General features: G+C 57.5%; 1 protein-coding gene across 6 annotated transcripts; it reads right to left on the bottom strand.

Annotated features, from left to right (window-relative positions):
• Window positions 1–6,296: 6,296 nt before the first annotated feature.
• On the bottom strand, window positions 6,297–22,260 carry ZNF444 (zinc finger protein 444). 6 transcript variants are annotated; one of them, XM_088026973.1, is made up of 5 exons: window positions 22,185–22,260; window positions 17,315–17,400; window positions 16,111–16,455; window positions 8,439–8,523; window positions 6,297–6,883 (listed from the first exon to the last, which is right to left on the bottom strand). In XM_088026973.1, exons 3-5 carry the CDS (start codon window positions 16,420–16,422, stop codon window positions 6,297–6,299), a joined length of 984 nt encoding a protein of 327 aa, XP_087883099.1. In that variant the 5' UTR covers window positions 16,423–16,455; window positions 17,315–17,400; window positions 22,185–22,260. The 6 variants fall into 6 exon arrangements, with proteins under 6 accessions (XP_087883099.1, XP_027951020.1, XP_027951019.1 ...); XM_028095219.1 differs by lacking the exon at window positions 22,185–22,260 and adding an exon at window positions 22,029–22,107; XM_028095218.1 differs by lacking the exon at window positions 22,185–22,260 and adding an exon at window positions 21,992–22,090.
• Window positions 22,261–22,527: the final 267 nt, after the last annotated feature.

The raw sequence follows: 22,527 nt of genomic DNA, 5'->3' as shown, positions 1-22,527 counted from the left end.
ATGCTATCGCTTGGGGTTGGGAACTTTGTTTTAAAGATTTTATTTCTATTTATTTGAGAGAGAGAGCACACGTGAGCGGGGGGAGGGGCAAAGGGAGAGGGGAAGCAGACTCCCCACTGAGCACATGGCACAACTCAGGGCTCAGTCTCACAACCCTAAAATCATGACCTGAGCCGAAACCAAGAGTCGGACACCCAGCCGACTGAGCCACCCAGGTGCCTCATGGGGTTGGGAACTTGGGTTAGGATTAAGACCCCATGGGGCGCCTGGGTGGCTCAGTCGTTGGGCGTCTGCCTTTGGCTCGGGTCATGATCCCAGGGTCCTGGGATCGAGCCCCGCATCCCTCTCCCACTCCCCCTGCTTGTGTTCCCTTTCTCGCTGTCTCTCTCTCTGTCAAATAAATAAAAATCTTTGAAAAATTAAAAAAAAAAAAAGGATTAAGATCCCATTCCCTTTCCTGCCCACAACCCAAAGATCAGTGTTGCTCCAACACCTCTGGGTTCTCCACTCCTGTGTCCACAACTTCATCCCACCCCCACACTCCCGGAAGGAAGGAGTCAGTCACCCTGACTCTCTCCAACATCCTCACATTTCACTGCCCCGCCATGTGGTTTTGGGACAGTCACACCCCATCACTTCACTGGTAAGCTGAGGAATCAGGTCAGATGTTGCAAAGGGGTAGCCCCAACCAGACCCTTGAGCATGCTTTGGGTGCGTCAGCTTGTCTGCTTTGGTTTTTTTCATCTGTTTTGGTTCCTCTGCAGTGTTTTTGAAGAATTGCAGGCTGTGTAGAGTTCAGGTGTGTAGAGTTCAGGAATTTCACATAAAGATCTGGATCTCTGGCTTCTCTCGATGTGTCGGAGGTCTGTAAACACTGGGTCCAAGTCTCCAGTGGGCAGCCACCAGCTGGGGCTGAGAAGCAGCTTTTGATAGAGTGTGTTCTTGCCAGCTCACCACAGACCTCACCAGTCTCTATAGTGTACCTCTAGCTCCTCCACCTGTTTCTGCAACCTCTTAGGACCCCATTGTCATTGTCATTTGGAACCCCCTGCCCTAGAAGCCCTCTGATGCTCAAGATTAAAAAATGAATCTGAGACTTCCCTTTGGCTCTGTGATGGGAAGGGGGCATGTGCAGTGGCTTTTAACCAGCTCCCACCCTGGAATTCAGCACTTCTGATGCCTTAGTGTCCTGGCATCTCTCATTCCTGGGGCTGCTCTGTGTTTCTTCCAAGTAAGAGAGGGACGTGGAAAGAGAGCTTCAGAACCAGAAGTGCCTGGGTTTGAATCCCAGCTTTGCCACTTCCTAAGTAGCCAACTGTCAATTTCCTCATCTTTAGAAATTTTTTTTTTTAAATAATAAAAATAGGGGCGCCTGGGTGGCTCAGTTGATTGAGTGTCTGCCTTGGGCTTAGGTCATGATTCCAGGGTCCTGGGATTGAGCCCCACCACTTCAGGCTCCCTGATCGGTGGGGAGTTTGCTTCTCCCTCTCCCTCGGCTACTCTCTCTGTCAAGTAAATAAATAAAATCTTTTAAAATAATAATAATAATAATAATATCTTCACGGAGTTGTTATGAGAACAATTAAGTATTGAGACACTGCATCATAAAGAAGCAGGCTAGGAAGGGACCCACTGTGGAAAGGTGCCTTCATCATATATCATAATCATACTTATAGTAATCACAGGCACTAACTAGACTCCACGTGATGTGCTAAGGACATTGTGCGCCTGACCTCACTGAATCCTCCGGATAACCCTATGCGGTAGATATTACCCTCACGGAACCAATTACAAACACAGAGGCTCAGAGAGGTTAAGTAATTTTCCCAAGATTGCACAGCGAGTAAATAACCAGATCCAAACCCAGGCATTTGGACTCTGGAGCCTATTTGCTTAACCATCACGCAGCCATGTCCCAAAGTACTACTAATCCCCATTTGCATGACTGAAGAAAAGGGCACATGGCTGGATCCAAGGTCACAAGTAAGTACGCGGAAGACACTTCGCACTTTTCCCAGAAGGGATTCACCCTCACTTGCATCTTACCGACTCTGGGCAACACCTCTGAGTCTCCCGCTTTCATCCTCTCCCCGCTCCTCCACTTGTTTTCCACACGGCAGCGAAAATATCGCATTTAAAATACAAACAGGATACAGCAGTGCCTGCCCCAAGCCTTCCAGTGGCTTCCCAGCGTGCTGAAAATATAATTAAGCTCTCACGGCTGCCCAGACCTTCACAACTCACCTTCCCCTCCCTCCTCGCTCCAGCTGCACTGGCCTCCTTCGGCACCAGGCCCTCTGCCCCAGGGCCCTGGATCTGGTTGTTCCCTCTACTGTCTGTCCTGTCTTCCCCAGGCCTCACCCAAGCCCCTCCTCGGACCTTCCTGACTCTCGTCTCCACTGTCTGCCCCCAAACATGCCCTGGACTGTTTGTGTCCACTCAGCTGGACACGGACTTGTTCCCTGCTGTTTCCAAGGGCCACTTGATACCGGACCTGGCCACAGCAGGCGCTCATGAGAGATTTCTGAACAAACAGAGAGTTTTTTGTTTCCAAGGGCCACTTGATACCGGACCTGGCCACAGCAGGCGCTCGTGAGAGATTTCTGAACAAACAGAGAGTTTTTACCAGAGGGATTGCACCGGGGGCCCCACCTCTTCCCATATCCAAACCGTTCACAATGTGACTCCATGGCTTCCTCATCAGGACGTGGGGGGATGCGGGGGCTCCCTCCTCACCCTTGGGTACGGGCTGGCCTCGCAGCTTGCTTTGGCTAAGAGCTGGCGGAAGTAAGTGGTGCTGCCTTCAAGCCTACGCCCCACGAGGTCTTGCTCATTTCTGCTCTGCTTGCTCACTCTCGAAACCCTGCCACTGTGGTGACAAAAGGCCCAGGCTCGCCTGGGAATGGGCACCTCGTCTTAGGTTGATTTTGCTTGCCGATAGCTAACCCCCATCTCTTTCCTTACACCCTCATGCTGTCACCGGGAGCCGGGAAGGAAGCTTTTAGCAGGGGGTGATGAAGATGAAGGAAGCAGCCTCAGGGTATATTTTGGAAGTGAAATCAGAATGGATTCAGGGGACCAGTAAGCAGGCACCGGCCGCACAGACGACGATGAGGAGGGACCAGGGCACTCCTGTGGTTCACCTCCTCACAAGCAGGTAAGGGGCAGAGTTGGGGTTCACACCTGATGTGCTGACTCCCTTTAACTGGGGACAAGGGAGGGGTGAGGAGGCAGCAGCCGAGGGGAGCCCCAGGAGAAACCAACTCACCCCCACTGGGTCCCCACAGAGCCGCTATGTCAGGACCCCAAGGTGATGAAGCAAGAGGGAAACCCCCACATGGCCGACTGGAGCCTTTGGCCACCTGCAAGGTCCCACAGGGACCGAGACAGGCAACGGTCTCGCTCCTCGTTGCTTAAGAAGGAAGCAGGGAAGTCCAGAACCACAGTCCAGCCTTCCTGGTCTGCGGTGCTGGTGGATGGAGATAGGACTGCAGAGAAGGTGGCTCGTCACGGGGGCTCTGAGGTCACCCAGCCTCATCACAGTGGCAATGGGCAGGGGCACCCTGCTGGTTTTACCTGCTTGCTTCTCTTCACATGCGGAGTCTGCGACTGTCATACCCTCCTTCCTTGGCTCCCCATCACTGCCGGTCTGTGCAAAGCCGTTTTGTTTAGCTCATTCACGGTCGACCAGCAGAATGCCAGACCTCGCTGGGAAGAGGAACGCGAGAACCGTGACCATCTGGTTGGTGGGAGAACAAGGCTGCTGCGTCCACACTGGTTAATGACCCGCAGGACAGTGAACCCTAACTGGGGTCAGGAGGTATCTTGTCTATCGGAGCGAACAAAAATAGTCACACGAACCAGCTTTGTGCAAGTTAACCTCGAACTTGGCAGGAGTGCTAAATGGCGGCCTCCAAACAATTGTTAGTCACGGTTTCATTTACAAGATGACCCTCAGACGGGACTTTAATGCTCTGCATGATCTCCTAAGGAGGCACCATTGAATGTTCTTATTTCTGAGTTTTGGGCTTTTCCCGAGCAATGTGGGTGCACCCCTCATCCCCACTCTCCCAGGGATGGACTTTGGGTCGCTTCCACTCGCTGCCACCCCAGCAACATCACGGAGATGGACGCCTGTGGCCGCGGCGAGTCTGGGGGCGGGGCGGAGGGCCGCTGGGGGGTCGTGTGTGCAGCACTCTGCACCCCCACCAGCTGGCACCGAGCCTGCTGTTGCCCTTGTGTAGGGTGCTTCTGTCTCAGCCTTCTCGCATCTCCTTCCTGTCAGAGGGCTGCCCCCCAAGTCTTGGTGGGACGCACGTGGAAGCTGGCCAGAAGGGTGCGCCCCCCTGGCGGGCACCGAAGGCCCAAGCACCTGACCGCCAACACTAACCACGAGCCGGGCCCGGGACGACTTTGTATCCCGAGTGCGGGACACCGTCATCATCAGTCCACACTGACGGAGGCGGTGTGTGTCGAGGGGCTCCCCGAGGAAATCAGGGTCCGGGAGAGCTTGTTAGAAGGGGCGGAGCCTCACCAGCCAAAGCCGCGTTCGCAGGGGTGGCAGAGGCCCCACGATCACTGAGTGATGAGCGCGCGCCGGGCCAGTGGACCCGCAGCCACTTACCCTTCCAGGGCCTCTGTTTCCCCATCTGTGTGATGGGGACAGCCTCACTGGGCTGTGGTGATAAATGGGATGGTGGATTTCAGCGGCGACAGAGGGCCTGACCCACAGCCAGCAGCAGTTTGTCCTGTTATCACCGGCCCACCCCGCCTCCGGAGGTCCTGCAGCAGCAGACGCAGCTTCTCCAAGCGGTTTCCCCTGCTGGACAGTGGGCACGGCGACACAGCCGCGACGCGGGCGCGTGTGGGGGCTCACGCCGGCAAGCAGGGAGTCTGCATTCACTGCTCCACTGGACCTCTGACCTGCCCTTCCCACCTGTCTCACAAGGTGCATGCTGAGACCCAGGGGCTGGTCCAGGGCACCTCGGCAGACTCACGGCATTCCTTGAGACTGCTGGCACCCAAGCCTCCCTCAGCTGTCTGGGAACCGTCCTGCCCCACAGGTGTTGGAAGGGGGAGCCAGCCTCTAGCTATAGATGCCTGACAGTCCAGCTAGTCACGCTCCCAGACTCCCTTGCGACCAGAGCCTAGACTGGTCAGGTGCAACAGCATCTTCAAGAGAAAACACTAGGGTTTGAACCCAAGGACTGTGCTGAACCGAGGACAAGGCGGGGGGCAGGGGAGCTGATGAGGCAGGCCAGGGTCTGCACTCCACAGTGAGCCACCCCCAGTCCCTCCCCCTCTGATGGGGTCCCAGACCCATGGCCCCCAAGCTCATACCCCATCCTCAGCAAGAGATTGGATTCTTCTCTTGGCAAAATGGGTTCCTCAAGACTTACTGATACTGGTATTTGGGGGCCTCCCCCAATGAAGGCTCTAGCAATGTACGTGGGCACCACTGCTGTTTACAGATGTAGACACCAAGACTCGAGACTCATGCGGCCAGGAAGCCACAGGCTGAGATTAGAACCCAGGTGGGTTTGGCACTAGGCCAATCCCTCCCTCGAGCCTCGTTCTGGCCTCTAAAGACAGCAGTGGAGACACCTGCCCCTGGGCCCCCAGGTGGGCTGGATGAAACCCATCTCCCACCACCTCCTCTCTAGGCTCAAGGGCCAAGAACTGGTGCCCAGGGACTCCCATGCCATGGGGAGTCCGCGGAGGGTCAGCTACACAGAACCTGGGACTCCAGTCGGCACCTCTCATCAACAACTTTATTACTCTCCAGATGCTGGTGAACTGTAGTCCCCACAGTGCTTCCCAGGAGCAGGCATCTCTGCCCATCATGTGCCCTCCCGGCCACAGAGAGGGGCAAGACCAAGGAGCACAGCAGCAGAGCCCGGTCCATCCTGTGAGAACCATCACCCCCCCACCCCCTCTCCCCTGGTGGGGAGAGGTTTCCTAGGGACAAGATCCTGTCTCCTTCCTTGAGCCTCCTCTGGATCCATGGCCAGCCTGCCGCCCGTGCCCTGCGCTCCTCTCCTGGGCACCAGGCCGGCCTCGCTGCGCCTGGGGCCTGCGGCAGGTGGACAGGGAAAGTGGGGGGGGCTCGGTTCGTGGACGCACCTGCCAGGAGTGGGAAGGCCCGGGAGCCGTGAGAACCGAATAGGGACGTGTGGCCAGGACGGAAAGGGCAGAGGATACAGTAGGGTTCCGACTCAGGAGCCAGCGCTGGAGGAGGGGGGCTGCGGGCCGGGGGCGGGGGTTGGGGGGGCCGGGCGGCGCGGGCACGGCAGCGGCTACCCCAGCGGCCAGGCCGGGAAAGGGCCCCCGCCTCCGGGCCCCGCCGCCGCGCCCGCGCCGCCCGCAGCCCGGCCGTGGATGCGCTGGTGGCGCAGCACGTGCTCGCGGCGCCCGAAGCCCTTGCCGCACTGCCAGCAGGCGAACGGCCGCGCCCCCGAGTGCGTCTTTCGGTGGCGCACCAGGTGCTCGCGCCAGTAGAAGGTCTTGCCGCACTCGCAGCAGGCGTGCGGCTTCTCGCGCGCGGGCAGCGGGCGCAGGGCCGGCCCGGGGCTGCCGGGGTGTGTGCCGCGATGGCGCCGCAGGTGCTCCTTGCGCCGGAAGGCCTTGCCGCACTCGGGGCAGGCGTGTGGCTTCTCGCCCGAGTGGCTCTGCCGGTGGCGCAGCAGGTGCGCGGGCTTCAGGGCGGCCTTCCCGCACTCGGGGCAGGAGGTGGTGCCCGGGGCCCCCGCCGCCAGGAAGGCGGGCAGGCCCGGCGCAGGCGGCGCCGCGGGGGCCGGGGGAGGGCTGCCCGGCTCCTGCTTGTAGGGGCGCGTGGCCTGGGCGTCCCCCGTCGCCAGCACCTCAGCCCCGGGGGCCGCATCTCCTGCCGGGCAAAGGCACACAGTGAGGGCAGGGGGCTCTGCACACGGTGGTGAGGCGGTGCAGGGCACCGCGAGCGGGAGCAAAGCTTAATGCCAGGAAACCATGGCGGCGGGGGAAGGGCTGACTGCAGGCTTCTTACGCATCCGTGTCCCTGGGACCCGGCACAGTGCTCGGTCCACGCTGCAGGCAGCGCCTAACAAATGGATGCACGGATGGATGCGTGGGTGTGAGGGAGGTTGGGTGAATGCGGGATGAAGATGAGTGGTGTATCCATGAGCAGCCTGACGGAGGAAGGCAGGTCAGCAGGTAGGCGGATGGAGGAGAAGACGGGTACAGACGGAGGCGTGGAGGACCGACAGATGGATGGATTGGTGGTTAATAATAGATGGACGGTGGGGCGCCTGGGTGGCTCAGGCAGTTAAGCATCTGCCCTCCTCTAGGGTCATGATCTCAGATCCTAGGACTGAGCCCTGTGTCGGGCTACCTGCTCATTAGGGTATCTGCTGCTCCCTCTGCCCCTCCCCCTGCTCTCTAATAAATAAACAAAATCTTAAAAAAAAAATCCTGGTTTAAAAAAATGGACCACGGATAGATGGGTAGGTGGACAGTAGGTGGATGGATGGGGTGGGGGCGGACGGAGGAGGGGGACAGTGGGGAGACACATGTATGAAAGCAGGGAGGCGGGCTGATGGGCGAATGGTAGGTGGGTTGACTGCATGATGGGTGAAGGGGGTGGGTGGCGTCTGAGGGGGTTCTGGGTAGACAAATGATTGGGTGGGTAAGTCAGGTGGACAAAGAACCTCACATTTCCTTTCTCCAGGTTTTTAAACTGCTCTATGGAGTTCCAGGGAGATAAGCTCCGGCTCACAATTCAATTTACAAAAACAATCCCAGTGCAACACAAAAAGTGTGAACCCCTTGCCCCCACCCACACATTCCCTCCATGCCAGTCCCAAGCCTTGGTGTCCTGGCCTCTCCTGGGAGCAGAGACACCTGCTATCAGGGGCAGAAGCCACCGTCCTCACCCTGGCTCTGGCCTTGACTTGCTGTGTGGCCTTAGGCAAGCAGCTTGAGCTCTCTGGACCTTGGGTTTCTACTCTGTTGGACACCGGCTTCCAGAGACAGAGTGTACCAGTGGGTCAACCAACGGTGGTGTTGGCTTGGTGCACAGCAGCGTGTTTTAAAAATGTAAAGAACATTTGAAAATCAGGCAGTTTCATAAAAATCCAAACTTTTGTCTTTTCTTGAGAAAAAACTGTTGATGTACTGGGGCCACATTGCCACGTGGCAACACAGGCTGCAGGAGAGCTGGCAGAATGGTGCCTGGCACACACCAGCAGCTGGTATGCATGGCCGGGCGCCGGCTATTCTGTCTGACCTCGCTGTGCCCTCCGTGGGGGCATGTCTGATCCATCTCCAGCCCTGGGGCCTAGCTCAGGGCCTGGCACATGGCAGGGACACCAGGAATGTGGACTGAGCAAATGAGGGATGAGCAGAAGGGGGACCCCTCAGGGTGGGAGAGGAGCATCATGTGGGTGAGGGGGTGAGCTACTCACCTAAGGGCATCATCCCAACACCATCCTTTCCAATGGTCACCCCAGAGCCTTCTGTCACATCCTGAGGTGCCCTCACTGCTGGTCCCTGAAATAAGAGATACCACACTCAGAAATGAGAAACCACAGCGATAGCCTCTAATTTTTCTCCCCTGCAACCCCATGTTTAGGCAGTCATCAAGTCCTATCACGTGCTCCGGGGGAAGCTGGCTACCAGGCCTCCTGCTGGTCACCATGTGAAGGACCCGTCTGGGGAGCAGACCCTCCAGCCCCCAGGTGACCCCCTCATGAGACCCTGAGTCAGATCTGCCCCAAATTTCTGATCCACGGGAACTGTGTGAGACAACAAGTGTTTGTTGTTGCAAGCCTCTAAGTTTGGGGTGATTTGTTAGGTAGCAACAGACAACTGATACACTTGCTTTAATTCCTACCTTAGCTTCATAATTACTGTCCTCTGGATAAAGTGCAAACTCCTTGACAAAATACACAAGAAAAACACATAAGCTACCTTTAACTTGTGAAAAAAAAATAAAACAATGGAACTTTTCCCAGCTCAAACAGTAGACCACTTGTGAGCAGGATGGTGCCAGCCAGAACACCGAAGGTTACTGAAAATGTTTCAGACTATTTTAGGTCTTTATGCTATTGTCATTGTTTCTTAAGCCCTTATCCTCAAGGAACAGATCAGAATCCTAGTGCCAACGAAGGAGAGCTGACTCCTGAGTTCCACACATCCAACCCCCTTCTCATATTTGACTTCTTTCAAATGCAACAGCTAGGATGGAAGTCAGTGATGCCTAAAATTCTATCAACTAGCAAGAAGACTCTGCAGGGAGCTTCCAGAGAGCCTTTCTCAAACGTGCATTGTTTGGAATTTGTGAACGCCCACGTTGTCTGGTGGTGGCAGGAGGAATATTTTGCATGGTCACCTTTTTGCTCTAGCAGACTGTAAACTGATTCCTGACCACTCTTGCAGCTCAGGCTGTTATGGTGCTACAGGTGACGACCCGCTGCTTCCTTCTGCTGTGGCCCATGGGCCCCGGCCCCACCTCCTCCTCCAGCCCCACCTCTGGCCAGGTCCTTTCCTGGAAGTCCATAGTAGAAAGTTAACGATGCCCTGAGCGTGCCAGGTTCTCTCAAACCTCCACTCTTTGGCACATTCTGTTCCCTCTGCCTAGAACTCCTTCTCCCATCCCCTTTTCCCTGTCTACCTCTGACATGTCCTTCAAGACTTGACTGAGCCCCCATCCCTGCCACCACACACAGGTTTATGACCCTGTGTGATTTAAGAACAGCCCCTATCCTGCTACCTATCACGCCCCACTACTCAACAGCTTTATTGAGGTTATAATGGATGTACATTATAAATGCATATATTTAAAGCATGCGATCCGGTCAGTTTCAACATGTACACACTCGAAACTACCATGAGCGCCGAGATGGCAAACATATCTAACAGCCCCTAAACGTTTCCTTATGCACGTTTGTGATCTCTCTGAATCCCCGAATTACGAATCAGCAAATGCTGATGCATTTCCCGTCACTACAGAGCTGTTTTCATATTCTAGAAACTGTATGTACAACCACAGAGTAAATAGGTACTCTTTTTTGTGGGGGGGGGGCGGTTCTCTCATGCAACATAATTATTTAGAGATTAAGGGTACTGTCCTACAGTTTTCTTTCTCGTAGCATCTTTGGTTTTGCCCACAGAAGGAGTTGGGAAGTGTACCTTCTTCAATGTTTGAAGTTTGTGTGGAGTTATCACTTGTTCCTGAAACGTTCGGTAGACCTCCCTGACAGAGTCACCTTAACTGTCACACTGCATTTTTACGCCTGTGCTTGCCCATCTCCTCCTACAGACTGTGGGCTCCAGGAGGGCAGGGCCTGGCCTGCCTTCCTTCTGTGGTATCCCTGGTGCCAATCCCTCTAATAACAGCTGTCGTGAGACATAGTTCACCTACTGCAGAATTCACCCACTGAAAATACAATTCCATGGCTTTCCGTGTATTCAGAGCTGTGCAGCCATCCCCAGCTTTAGAATATTTTCGTCACTGGCAAACTAAATCTCAAACCCAGTAGAGCTACCCCCCTTCCCTGCCCCAACTCCTGGAGCCGAGGCTTCTCTCTGTCTGTGGATGTGCCTGTTCTGGGTGTTGCGTTAGTGGAATCTTGCAATCTACAGTCCCTTCTGACTGGCTCCTTCCCCCTTTCCACGTCACGTCTTTGATGGTCACTCTGGCAGGCGTCAGTGCTTCAGTCCCTTGCGTGGCTGAATAATGTTCCCTTGTGAGGCTGGACCACATTCTGTGCATCTATTCCAGTGGGCACACAGGTCGTTTCCATCTTCTGCCTATTACGGAGACTGCTGGCCTGCTGCCGTTCGCCTCACATCAGCGACAAGTTTTGTGTGGACGTACGCCCAGCAGTGAAGTGCTGGCTCACAGGGTAGCAGGTGTCTAACCTTCACAGGAACTGCCAGACGTCTCCCACTGCGACTGCCCCGCATCACGCTCCCCCCACCGTGGAAGAGGACAGGGCTCCACTTCCCGGTGCCTCTTCCGACAGTCCTCAAGGGACGCCAGGTGAGCGAACGATGGAAGGGAAAAAGGGTCAAGTTGTCTGCCTTTGCTCTGGTGAAGAAGGGAGTCAAGATAAGGGGGTACCGAGGTGTGGAGTCAGGGTCTGGCCTGAGGCCGACCAGGTCCCCAGGTGCCTCCCAGCCACAGGCCTGCCTGTGGGACCCCGAGCAAGTTACCTCCCACCCTGGGGTCAGAGCAGAGGGGCTGAGGCGGCACTCAGTCTCACCCCGAGTCCTGACCCAGACTGGCAGATGCCGAGGGCACAGCAGAAGGAACTCCCCAGCTCCACGGCCCTCGGTGGGGCTCCTGCGACCCACAGGTGACATCCGCCCCCAGTGCAGCAGGCCAGGGGCAGGACACATGCCAGGCGCCCGCCCGCGAGCAGAACCCAGGAAGCCACACCGCCAGCAGGCTCTCCTGGCGATTCTAGGGCACACACATCCTCTGGATGGCCTGGGGCTCTCTGCTTTGGGGTCCCAGACATGGGATGCTAGGCTGTGCAGAGACCAAGCCCCAGCCACAAGAAGATATTCAGGCAGAGTGGCCATGGGGATGAGGCTGGGGCCCTGGGTGAGACACTGGGGACTCAGTATCTGGCGTACAGCAGGGCTTAGGAGCAGGAGCTAGAGCCAGGGCCTGTGGGTTCTACTCCTCCCGCTGCCCCCTAACTAGCCCTGTGACCTTGGGCAAGGTTCTTGACTTCTCTGGGACGCACACTGCCATCCGGGAGACAGAGGATAACAGTATGCAGTACCGACCCCTCGGGGCTGGGTGGAGACGGGCAGGCCGGGCTAACAACAGGATTTATGGGGGGCTCTTAGCCTCCAGAGGGGCTGGAGACTAGAGTCAGACTATATAACTGACCTCCAATAAGAAGCCTGGACACCAGGCTCGAGAGCCTCCCTCGTCAGCATGGTCAGCACAACCTGGTACTGTCCCCACGGCGCCTCCAGGAGAGGCGTGCTCCTGGACCTGCCCCAAGTGCCTCTCCCCTCGCTGACTGTGCTCTGCGTCCCTTCACTGAAACAAATCGGAACTGTGAGCACCCCAGCTCTCATCAAGTCCTGAATCCTTCTCATGGATTACCGAACCCACGCTGGCCCTGGGGACCCCCAAACTTGCAGGTGGTATCAAAGCAAGGTGTCCTCGGAGGAACCCCTGGGCGCCGCACACGGAGCCGCCTGGCCACCATCACTGCCCATCTGGGGCAGCTAGGACACTTGGGTTCAGGTCTGCACTTCCCACCCTGGAACTCATTCATGTATTTATTCCAGCTCCACCAGGCAAGGGGGCAGGGAGTGATGGCAGGAGACCCGACCACGTCTTTCTCCCGAAGATTCAGAGTCTAGCCAGAATCTAGCCGACCACTCAACCTCATCAGCTGAGCAAGCCCTGCGGGCCACCCTGAGCCACGACCACACCACCCGCCTTCACCTCTCCGGGCTCACTGCTGCCCTCGCCTTCCTGCACACCGGCCCCGCCAGTGCCACCGGCTTCGGCTCTCACCTCTGCCAGCTGCCCATGCTCTTCCTGTGCTGCGGGCTGTCTCTGCCGCCCCAGGATTCCCTGAGCACCCGGAGGCTCAGGCCGGCGGGCGTTTCCTGTTGTGCTGACTGCGGCCCGGCCCTCCCAGCCTCCCAGCTCCTGACCGCCCACCCGCTTTCCTTTGGGTTTCCTGGGCTGGCAGACACCTGGCCCCCTGGCTATTGTGTGCCCGGGACCGGATGCAGGTGACTGACCGTGGCCAATTTGGTCCCCCCTCCGCCGTCTCCCCTAACCTGCAGAACAGACCAGGCTCTCCCTCCAGACCTGACAGGAAACTTCGCACTTGCCCGCCCGCAACCAACAGAGGCAGCCTGGGGGTTACTCGCTGCTCCCTGGCAAGCCGTTTGCTGAGCACCTACGATGTACCAGGCACTACTCAAAGCACCAGGGACACATCAGTGAACAAGACAGACATGGCTCCTGCGCTTGAGGGCCTATGTTCTAGTCACTGCTAGACGAACCATAACATGATTTTCCACAAGGCCGGCTCAGCCGGGTAGGGGTTTCTCTCGGCCCCCTGGAATCAGAGCAGCCAAGAAGAGCCCTTAGAACTGTGGAGGCTCACACGCTGCCGGTGGCAACGCCAAGTGCCACAGCCACCTCGGGAAGCAGTTTGGCGGTTTCTCCTAAAATCAAACACGCCTGCCACGAAACCCAGGCCTCGCACCCCCTGCGATCCACTCCAGCTAAATGAAAACTCAGGTTCACGCAGGAACACACCCCCAGGTCTTTAAAGCAGCTGCATTCAAAATCACCCAACACTGGAGAGCACTTCTGGGTCCTTCCACAGGGGAGGGACAGAGAAACTGGTGTGTCCACACCACGGGGTTCTACTTGGCGTGAAAAAGGAACCAACTACCGACACACGCGACCACATGTGTCAATCTCAAAGGCATAGTGCTGAGCCAAAGACCCAGCCCCCAAACCTCACACACTGTGAGTTCCTTTCTGTGCTTCCCCAGAAGACGGACCGCAGACTGGCAGCCCGTGGGGCCCTGGGGCGAGGGCGCCTGTGAGGGCGGCCCACGGAGTTCTGGGGTGACAACACAGGTCTGTGTCCTGACTATGGCTACAATTAACCACCGTGTGTTGACAATGCAGAGAACTGTACACCCCCACAAAAAGTTAAAAATACAGTGAAGCCAAGTGCCTGGGTGGCTCAGTCAGGTAAGCGTCTGCCTTCGGCTCAGGTCATGATCCTGGGGTCCTGGGACTGAGCCCCGCATCAGGCTCCCTGCTCAGCGGGGAGCCTGCTTCTCCCTCTGCCTCTGCCACTCCCCCTGCTTGTGTTCTCTCTCTCTCACAAGTAAGTAAATAAATAAAACCTTAAAAAAAAAAACACACTGAATCCGTGGCCCCTCGCACCTGGTAACAGGAGACTCAGCTCCCGAGTGAGAGACCCTGCCGCAGTGTTCTTCAAAGCCCCCACGTGTTCTAGGCAGCCGAGGTCTGGAGCCACGGCCTTACAGCAGTGCGTGCACAATGCATCAGGGAAGGCTCTGCCCCACACAGGCGAGGACCCAGACCTCAGAGACACCCTCGTCCCAGAGGCGTTTCCCAGACTCTAGCTTTCCAGGTCCCTCCGCCACAGTCTGAGTGCAATAAAAAGGTGTCTGTCCCACCAGCAATGGGGAAGCGGCATCAGAGGGGCCGTGGATGGTTCGGTGCAATCCCGCAGAACAGCATCACCCCAGGGATGCTCCAGCCGGCTCCCAGCCCGAGGCTGCTCTCCTACCAGAGTGGGAGAGAATGACTCCCGGGAACCCAGGGAAGCCGTCGGGGAATCACCGGGAATCATGACTCCACGAGAATCTGATGCCGTGCTCCCACACCACTTCCGAGTCCTCGGACATGCACCTGCCTTTGTAGCAGGCACAATAGTCCCCGGTCCCAGGGCTCGTGGCTCTGTGCCCTCATGTGGCAGAAGGGCTGGGACTTTGCAGGTGTAACTGACATGAGGGGACAGCCCAGGATTATCTGGACGGGCCCAGTATCATCAGGAGGGTCGGGGTCAGGAGAGGACGTGACCTTGGAAGCAGAGGTCAAGTGAGGCTCAAGGATGGATTCTTCCCTAGAGCCTCCAGAAGGAACACAGCCCTGCCCACACCCAGGTTTCAGCCAGACCCGAGTCAAACTCCTGGGCTCCAGCACTCCAAGTGAGTTCGTCGGGGTTGTCTTTAAGGCACGGGCTCTGCAGTGATGTGTGACGGTGGCAGCGACAGGGAACCATGACCCAGAGAAGTGGCTGTGAGGGGAGGGGTGAGGCTGGTCCCAGGAAGCGGGGGAGAGCCTATCAGAGGAGCTGGGCCTCAGAGACGGAAGGGGCCGACAAGACCACGGCTGCGTCCCCAGCACCCAATGGGGTGCCACAGGTGCTCACAGTGGACACTCTCCCATCTTTCTGACTGCTCACCCCCGCCGTCCGCCAGCCTCTGACCCCTGTGCCCGCCAGGCTCTGGCCACCGCTCACCACGCGGCCCACATGTGGCTGCTGAGCACCTGGAAAGGGGACACGTGCCACCTGCCAAGGTGGTAACAGGCCGGATACGCTGAGTTCAACAAATTGAAGCCGCGTGTTCCTTTCCGCCCTTTCCAACGTGCTACAGACAGGGCTCACGTCCTATTTTCCCTGGACAGCGCGGCTCTAAACCGCGGGTCAGCGGGCTTTTCCTACAATGGACCAAGAGTAAAGGTTTTCGGCTGTCTGTGTCCGCACTGCCCTGCTCAGTCCTTGTGGCAAAAGGGCCACAGGCACCACATGAATGGACCGGCCCGGCTGTGCACCTGGGAGGTTCTGTCACACTCCACAAAACCGGGTGGGGGCAGGGCCCACAGGCTCCTGTCGGGCGACCCCTTGCCTTTAGTAAAGCATTTAGTCTCCCCGGGAGGTGACCTCTAAGGCCCTGGGGCAGCCTACCTGACATGAGCGACTGTGTGCGTGGGGGCCTGGGGCCACACTGGCCAGTCCAACAGTACAGTTTATAACGGAGACTTTCAGACCCCCAGGATGCGCTCAGCCTCCAGGGGGGCTGGAGGGCGAGGCGGGTCGTGCATGCACAGCGGAGCCCAACAGAAACTCCGGGCACCAAGGCTCAAGGAGCCACCCCAGCCGGCGATACCACACGCACGCTGTCACGCTCCATGGCCAGCAGGACCGTCCACGTGCCCCCGTCGGAGGAAAGCTAGAGGCTTCGTGCACGGGGCTGGGCTAGAGCCCTGCCCCTCCTCCCTCCGCTGACCGGATCTGCGTGCTTCTGCCGTGACAAACCCCAACCGTGAGCAAGACGGCTTTCGGATGGTTCTGAGTCCTCCTCCTGAATCGTTCAACAGGAGGGTGTCTCGGGGACCAGCCCTCTGCACCGCGCTACTAGCCTGATGCACACACCCACCCCACAGCCTCCCCACGCTCAATCATGTCCTGAGACCAGTGGCCCTCCAGAGAGCAGAGGCGAGGCAGGGAGGGGGGAGGCCGGTCTCCAACCAGGTGAGGTGGCAGCTGAGGGACGTGGGTGCGAGCAGGGCCCCTCACCCCCCACCAACCCTGTGCTCACCCAGAGCTCCTCCAGCAGGGCCACGGCGTCCTCCCCGCTCCGGGGCTGCCGGCTGCACACCCAGGCCTGGATGTCGGCAGGGAGGGCACTCAGGAACTGCTCCAGCACCAGCAGCTCCAGCATCTGCTCCTTGGTGTGCAGCTCGGGCTGTAGCCACTGGCGGCACAGGGCACGCAGCAGGCCCAGTGCCTCGCGGGGGCCCGGCGCGTCGCCCAGGTGGAAGTGGCGAAAGCGGTGCCAAGGCGAGTCCAGGGTCAGGCCCTCGGCCGATGGGCCTTCCTGCTTCACGGGCTGGGGAGACGGGACCTCCATGGGGGTCTGTGAGCCCCGCAGGGACGGCAGCACCTGTGGGGAGGGGCGTTCAGCACCGTCAGAGCCCAGCTCAGTGACTCAAGAAACCACCGCCTCCTGACGGGTGCACCCCACACGTGCCCACGTCAGAGGTCAGGGCTGGGTGACCTGGAGTAAGCGGCGGTGCCCTCTGTGCCTCAGTTTCCCCTGTAGGTCGAAGTGCTCCCCTACCTGGCACAGCCGAGGGAGGAGTGCCTGGGAAGGAAGGTGCCTATGGGCTGCTGTGCCCAGGGCCCTGCACACAACAGGTGCCGAAGGAAGGGAGAGTCGGATCCCCGTCCTGGGACGGCCCAGGCTCAGATCCTGGCTCTGCCCTTCCCTGAGGGTGACCGCGGGCCCTGCTGTTCCTCCGACTCCTCCCTCAGCTTCGTGTGAGGAGTACACACACAGAGAGCTGGAACAGTGTGCGGCACCAGCAAGTGCTCAGAAAGCCCCGAGGTCTCGTCAGTGCTATCATCATCGTCACTGGTCACCCCGATGACACGCATTCCCTGAGTCCCCAGCATCCCCTGCAACAGATGCTCACAACGCCTACTCCAAAGACACCTCTGCAACCGCTTCCTTATTCACGGTCCCCCAAGTCCACATGAAGCTCTAACCCCAGCACCGCGGTATCTGGAGGTGGGTTTGGGGAGATGAGCGGGAGCACACGAGTGTCGGCTGAGCTGGTACAAGCTCCGGGTAGGAGACGAGAAGTCATGTGGGGGGGTCTAACATACAGCGTGGCAACTGGGGCTCAGGAGACTGTGCCGTCTGCTTGGAAGCTGCTAGGGGAGTGAGCTTACAGGTTCTTTCTCATCGCAAGAAAAAGCAAGGGTGACTATGCGAGTCAAAAGACGTGAACCGAACTCACCGTGGCGACCGAGTCACAATGTACCCACGTCAGAGCGTCACGTGTATCTTAACACAACACTGTATGTTGGTTACACCTCAATAAAACTGGGAAAAGAGACGAGAGAAGCCATAAGGATGAGGTCGGAATCCACGGGATCGGAGCCCTTGCAGGAACAGAAATCTCCCGGATGTGCTCTGCCACGTGAGAAGATAAGCAGGCTGCCCACTGCAGCCCAGACACGAATCTGCCTGCAGCTGACCGTGGACTCTGGCCCGAGAACTGAGAAATAAGCATCTGTTGTTGAAGCCCCAGTCTGTGGTATTCCTGTGGCTGCCTGAGCTGCCCCATACACGGACGGGCCCCCAGTCACGTCCAGGGATCAGGAACCATGGTGGACTGCAGGACTGGCCCCCATCCACTCTCCCCTTCCTCTTCTGTCCAATCCCCCCGCCCCCAAGGAAGCTGTGTGCCTTCCTCTTCCTCTTCCCATTCCTGAAGGAGGGGACCTGGACGTGGCAGTGGTTCCACCAGGGGTGATGTGACCTTGGGAGACAGCCGGAAATGTCCGGAGACTTCTGACTGCTGGATGGGGGCAGGGGAACCGTGCTGCCGGCATCCGGCGGGGGGAGGCAGCTGGGGGTCCTACAGCCCACAGGGCAGTCCCACGGCACAGAATGATCCAGCCCCAAATGTCGACAGCACCAAGGCTGAGAGACCCCGGCCTGGAGGAGACGTCCTCTGAGAGGTCAGAACTGTGTCATCACAACAGTAAGACGTTATCTGCCTCTTTTACTATCCCTCTCTCCTGAGTGTACGCTGGGGTCTTCCAGAGGCTGCACGAACGCAGACCGAATGCAGAAGCAGATGCGAAACCCAGCCGTCTTCTTTTGAGCCAGGCATTGGAGAGATTCGCAGGAAAATAATGCCACATTTCCAATTTTTTGTTTTGGAAAACACAGTTACTTTCCATTTAGAAAATGTTATTTACGTCAACATGTGAAAGGTTGATTACTTCTATTTCTAAATGCATTAATAAATACTTTGAAATTTCTCTGACCTTACATTTTAATAGGATACCCATAAACACAACTGCTATAAATAAAAATGCTTTGGGATCTCCAATAATTTTTAAGAACATAAAGGGGTCCTGAGTTCAAAACGCTTGAGAACCACTAGGACTGGGGTCAGCAAACAGGCACCTGTGGGCCAAATCTGGCCTGTAGCCTTTTCTTTTTTTTTAAGATTTTATTTTTTGGTATTCTCCGTAACCAATGTGGGGCTTGAACCTACAACCCTGAGATTAAGAGTCGCGTGTTCTACCAAGTGAGCCAGCTGGTTGCCTTTTTTTTTTTTAATTTTTGAAAGATTTTTTATTGATTTGAGAGGGAGAAAAAGAGAGGTAGTGAGAGAAAGCCCGAGCAAAGGGGAGAAGCGTAAGCAGGCTCCCCACTGAGCAGGGAGCCCCACGTGGGGCTCGATCCCGGGACCCTGGGGTCACGACCTGAGCCAAAGGGAGATGCTTAACCAACTGAGCCACCCAGGTGCCCACTTCTTCTTTTTTTACATAAAGTTTTGCTGGTACATGGCCATGCCTATTTGCTCATGCACCGTCCATGGCTGCTTTTGAGCTCAGAAGGCAGAGCTGAGTAGAATCACAGAGACTGAATAACCGCAAAACTGCCCACAGGGTTACAGATATTTACTATCTGGCTCTTTCCAGAAAAAGTTTGCCAACCCCTGACCTAAAGGATGGTGGGACCAACACAGAAGGGATCCTGGATGACCCTGTGGGTCACGGCACTGACCCAACCCAGAACACCACTGCACTGTCAGAAAACAAGTTTTTCTTTCTGACTTGAGCCACTGTGTTTTGGGGCCTCCTTGCTACAGTAGCTTGCTCTCGATCACGAGTAAAGGACAGTCCTCTCGACCGCAAGGCAGGAGGTAGACAAGGGCTCTGACCAATGAGATTTAAGAGAAAGTCTGTGTTTGAACAACTCTCCTTTTGATACAAGAAATTTCTGTGGCCAACCGCATTTTGCAGCAGAGCAAAGGAGGTCAAGAGAGAAGATCCTTGGCTCTGGGACACAGGCTCTGAGTAGCTGGGCTGAAAGGTCCCCTGGACAGCCCAAGTCCAAAGCTCTGGCTCTTTACTACTACGCCACTGACCATGGACATCATCTCGTTGTTGGGCCGGCCACCACAGCCCCCCTCATCATCTCCCTGCTCCCAAGCCTGCCGCCCTAGACACAGATCACTCCACAGCAATCAGAAAGGGTTTTTTCCCCTCAATACAAAACACATTATGTCACTTCCCCCACTCAAAACCCTCTGCTTCTTTGCTACACAAGGTCTCACATCTGCCTACCTTTCTTGTCTCCTACCATTCTATCCCTGGCTCTCCTCCAGCCACATTGGCCCCTTGATTGTATTCTCAGACTCAAGGCCAGTCCTGCCCCAGGGCCTTTGTACCTGCTCTTCCCTCTCCCCTCCTCCTTGCTCAGCTGGCTCCTTCTCTTCTTTGAGGCCTCCATGCAATTTCCCCTACTTGGAGAGCCTCCTCAAATCATCCAATTAACATAGCAACCACACACCCTACCCTGCAGTTACTATCCTGTCACCTTTATTAATTTCCCCTTAGTGTTTAACAAGACGGTGTGTTATATTTGTGTGCTCTCTTCCCTCATGAGAATTTAAGCTTCAGGAGAGCAAGAGACCACAAACACAGAGGCCAGCATGCTGGCTGGCACTCAAAGAAAATTTATGGGATGATCAGTCCTATGAAATTAGTATTATTACTGCCCCCATTTTGCAAATGGAGAAGGTGAAGACATCTTGCCCAAAGTCACCCAGGTAATAAGTAACAGAGCCCAAACTCACACCCAGGTCTGCCTGGTTCCACAGCCAATCTGCAACATCACCTCCTGCCCACTCATCCCTCCATTTGAGGACTGACAAGCCTGGGAATGGCCGGGAGGGCTTCCCAGAAGACCTGGGCCAGAGCTGAGTCTCCAAAGATGCAGAGAAGCCTGCTCTGCTGTGAGAAAGATCCCTCTTGGATGGGACTGGAATCTGACCTGAGGGAGCCAGGCCCCAGGCATCAAGCTGAAGGGTCCACAATCCGGTTGCACCCAGCACCTCTGCATGGCACGCTCAGTTAACAAAATGCTTAAGGGGTGGGCTCTGGACCTTGGCCATCACGCTTCCACTTTCAGCTCTGCCATTTATCCAGTGCCTGACCTTGGATCCATGATTTGCCTGCCCCTCTGTGGGCTGAACTTCTCCACCTGTAAACCAGCACTGATAACAGCTCCTTCCCCACATGGGGCTACTAAGGATATGAATTAGAAGTGGCTCAGCATACAGTAAGTGCTCAGTGAAGACTTGTGTGTCTACTGCAGGCTTTCCAAACTCAGCGCTCGTCATACATAGGGCTGGATAATTCTGTGTTGTGGCAGCCGTCCCATGCCCTGTGGAAGGTTTAGCAGCATCCCTGGCCTCAGACGCCAGTGGCTGTCTCCCCAACTCCCCAACTGCGACCCCAAACAGGTTTCCAGATATGGTCACGTACCCCCGGCTGAGAGCCACCGGTCCACTGGACAAATATTTACTCAGAGCACAAGGGCTCTGGAGCAAATCCCAGTTCTTCAGCCTCCTATAGCTATCTGTCCTCGGACAAAGTACAATAGCACCTTTTATACATGGGCTCTCCATTTCCTGGGCTGCAGAATGGGAAGAAAAACCCGAGGGATGCAAGAGTCCCAGCGTATGAGTGTGAGACGCGACGCAAAGCAAGATGCTGCGAGCAGGGGCGCCTGGGTGGCTCAGGCGCTAAGTGTCTGCCTTTGGCTCCGGTCATGACCGCAGGGTCCTGGGATCGAGCCCCGCATCGGGCTCCCTGCTCCGCGGGAAGCCTGCTTCTCCCTCTGACCCTCCCCCTGCTTGTGCTCCCTCTCTCGCTGTCTCTCTGTCAAATAAATAAAAGCTTAAAAAAAAAAATGCTGAAAGCAGCACCTGGCCCAGCAAGTGCTCAGAGTGGGAGCGCGCTTACTGCTACTCAGGGAGGCGCTGGGCGACACCGCTAGTCACCAAACAGGCGCACGGCCATCTAAGAGGGGACCGGGACACTCCAACAGCGGCACAGAGGGTGCCTGGAGGCCGGCTCGGGGAACCGCTTCGGCAGGCGAACACAGCCTGGAGCACTTTGCCCCCGCCGGCCAACTGCCTCCCGTGCACCAAGCCCCCGACCCCCCGACGTGGGCGCTCTGCACCCGGAGAGGGGAGCGCGCCGCTCAGCCGCCGCCTCGGACGCCCGGAGCTCCGCACGAGGGCGAGCGCCCGCGGGACTCCCGCGCCCAGGACCCGGCCCCCGGTCCCGCTCCCGGCCCCACCCCCGCCCCTCCCCCTCCGGGAACCTCCCCCTCCGGGGCCCTCCCCCACACCCCGCCCCCGGCTTTCCACTCTCTCCCGCGTCCTCCACCCCCAGGGGCCACAGCCCCCTCCCACTTCCCGACCCTCCCCAGCCCCTCCCCCTCCCGTTCCCTCTCCCATCCCCCTCGCCTACCTCCCGCTTCGCTCGGCCCCCTTCTTCTCCCCTGCCCCCGCTCCCCATCCCTCCGGCCTCCGGCCTCCAGCCCCCCCCTCCCCAAAGCGCATCCAACCGCCCCCCCAACCCCCCCTTCCCCTCTCGCTCACCTCACTCTCCCAGACGAGGCCCCCCAAGCCCCCTCACCTCGTCGCACATGCGCACAAAGCTCACCGGGACTCCATGCCCCGGCAGGCTTTGCGCCAAACTCATCCGTCCCCCGCCCCCTAACACTCAGACACCGAGGCGTCCGTTCCGCCCCTCACCGACCCCGCCCCCCGCCCCCCGCCCCACTGGCCTCACCTAGAACTACATTTCCCAGGAAGCTTCGCGGCAAAAGGACGCTTCCCATTGGCCGCTCGCCGTGACGAACCTCTCACGCCCGTCTCCAAATAGTTCTGAACTACACGTTCCAAGGTGCATCGAGCACGGCCAGCGGCCTATTAGCCCAGACAAACAAGGCCTCTCGGCGCGCCAGGCTTTAAACTACATTTCCCAGAATGCCTACAGGGCTTCCCATTGGCTCGCACGCGGACGCGGGCATGCGCAGACGTGCCGACGGGGAGGCCGAGGGAGGGAGAAGGAGGGGTCATGGCGGCGTTGTTGAGACAGGTAGAGGTTGGACGCCGGCGGGCGCTCGGGAAAT

Source organism: Eumetopias jubatus, unplaced genomic scaffold (genome assembly GCF_037043125.1).
Source record: "Eumetopias jubatus isolate StellerSeaLion01/CBP00866 unplaced genomic scaffold, mEumJub1_p1.0 scaffold_10, whole genome shotgun sequence".
NCBI classification, from domain to species: Eukaryota; Metazoa; Chordata; class Mammalia; order Carnivora; family Otariidae; genus Eumetopias; species Eumetopias jubatus.
The sequence above is the reverse complement of the archived record's forward strand: the minus strand, read 5'-3'. Positions and strand labels throughout refer to the sequence as shown.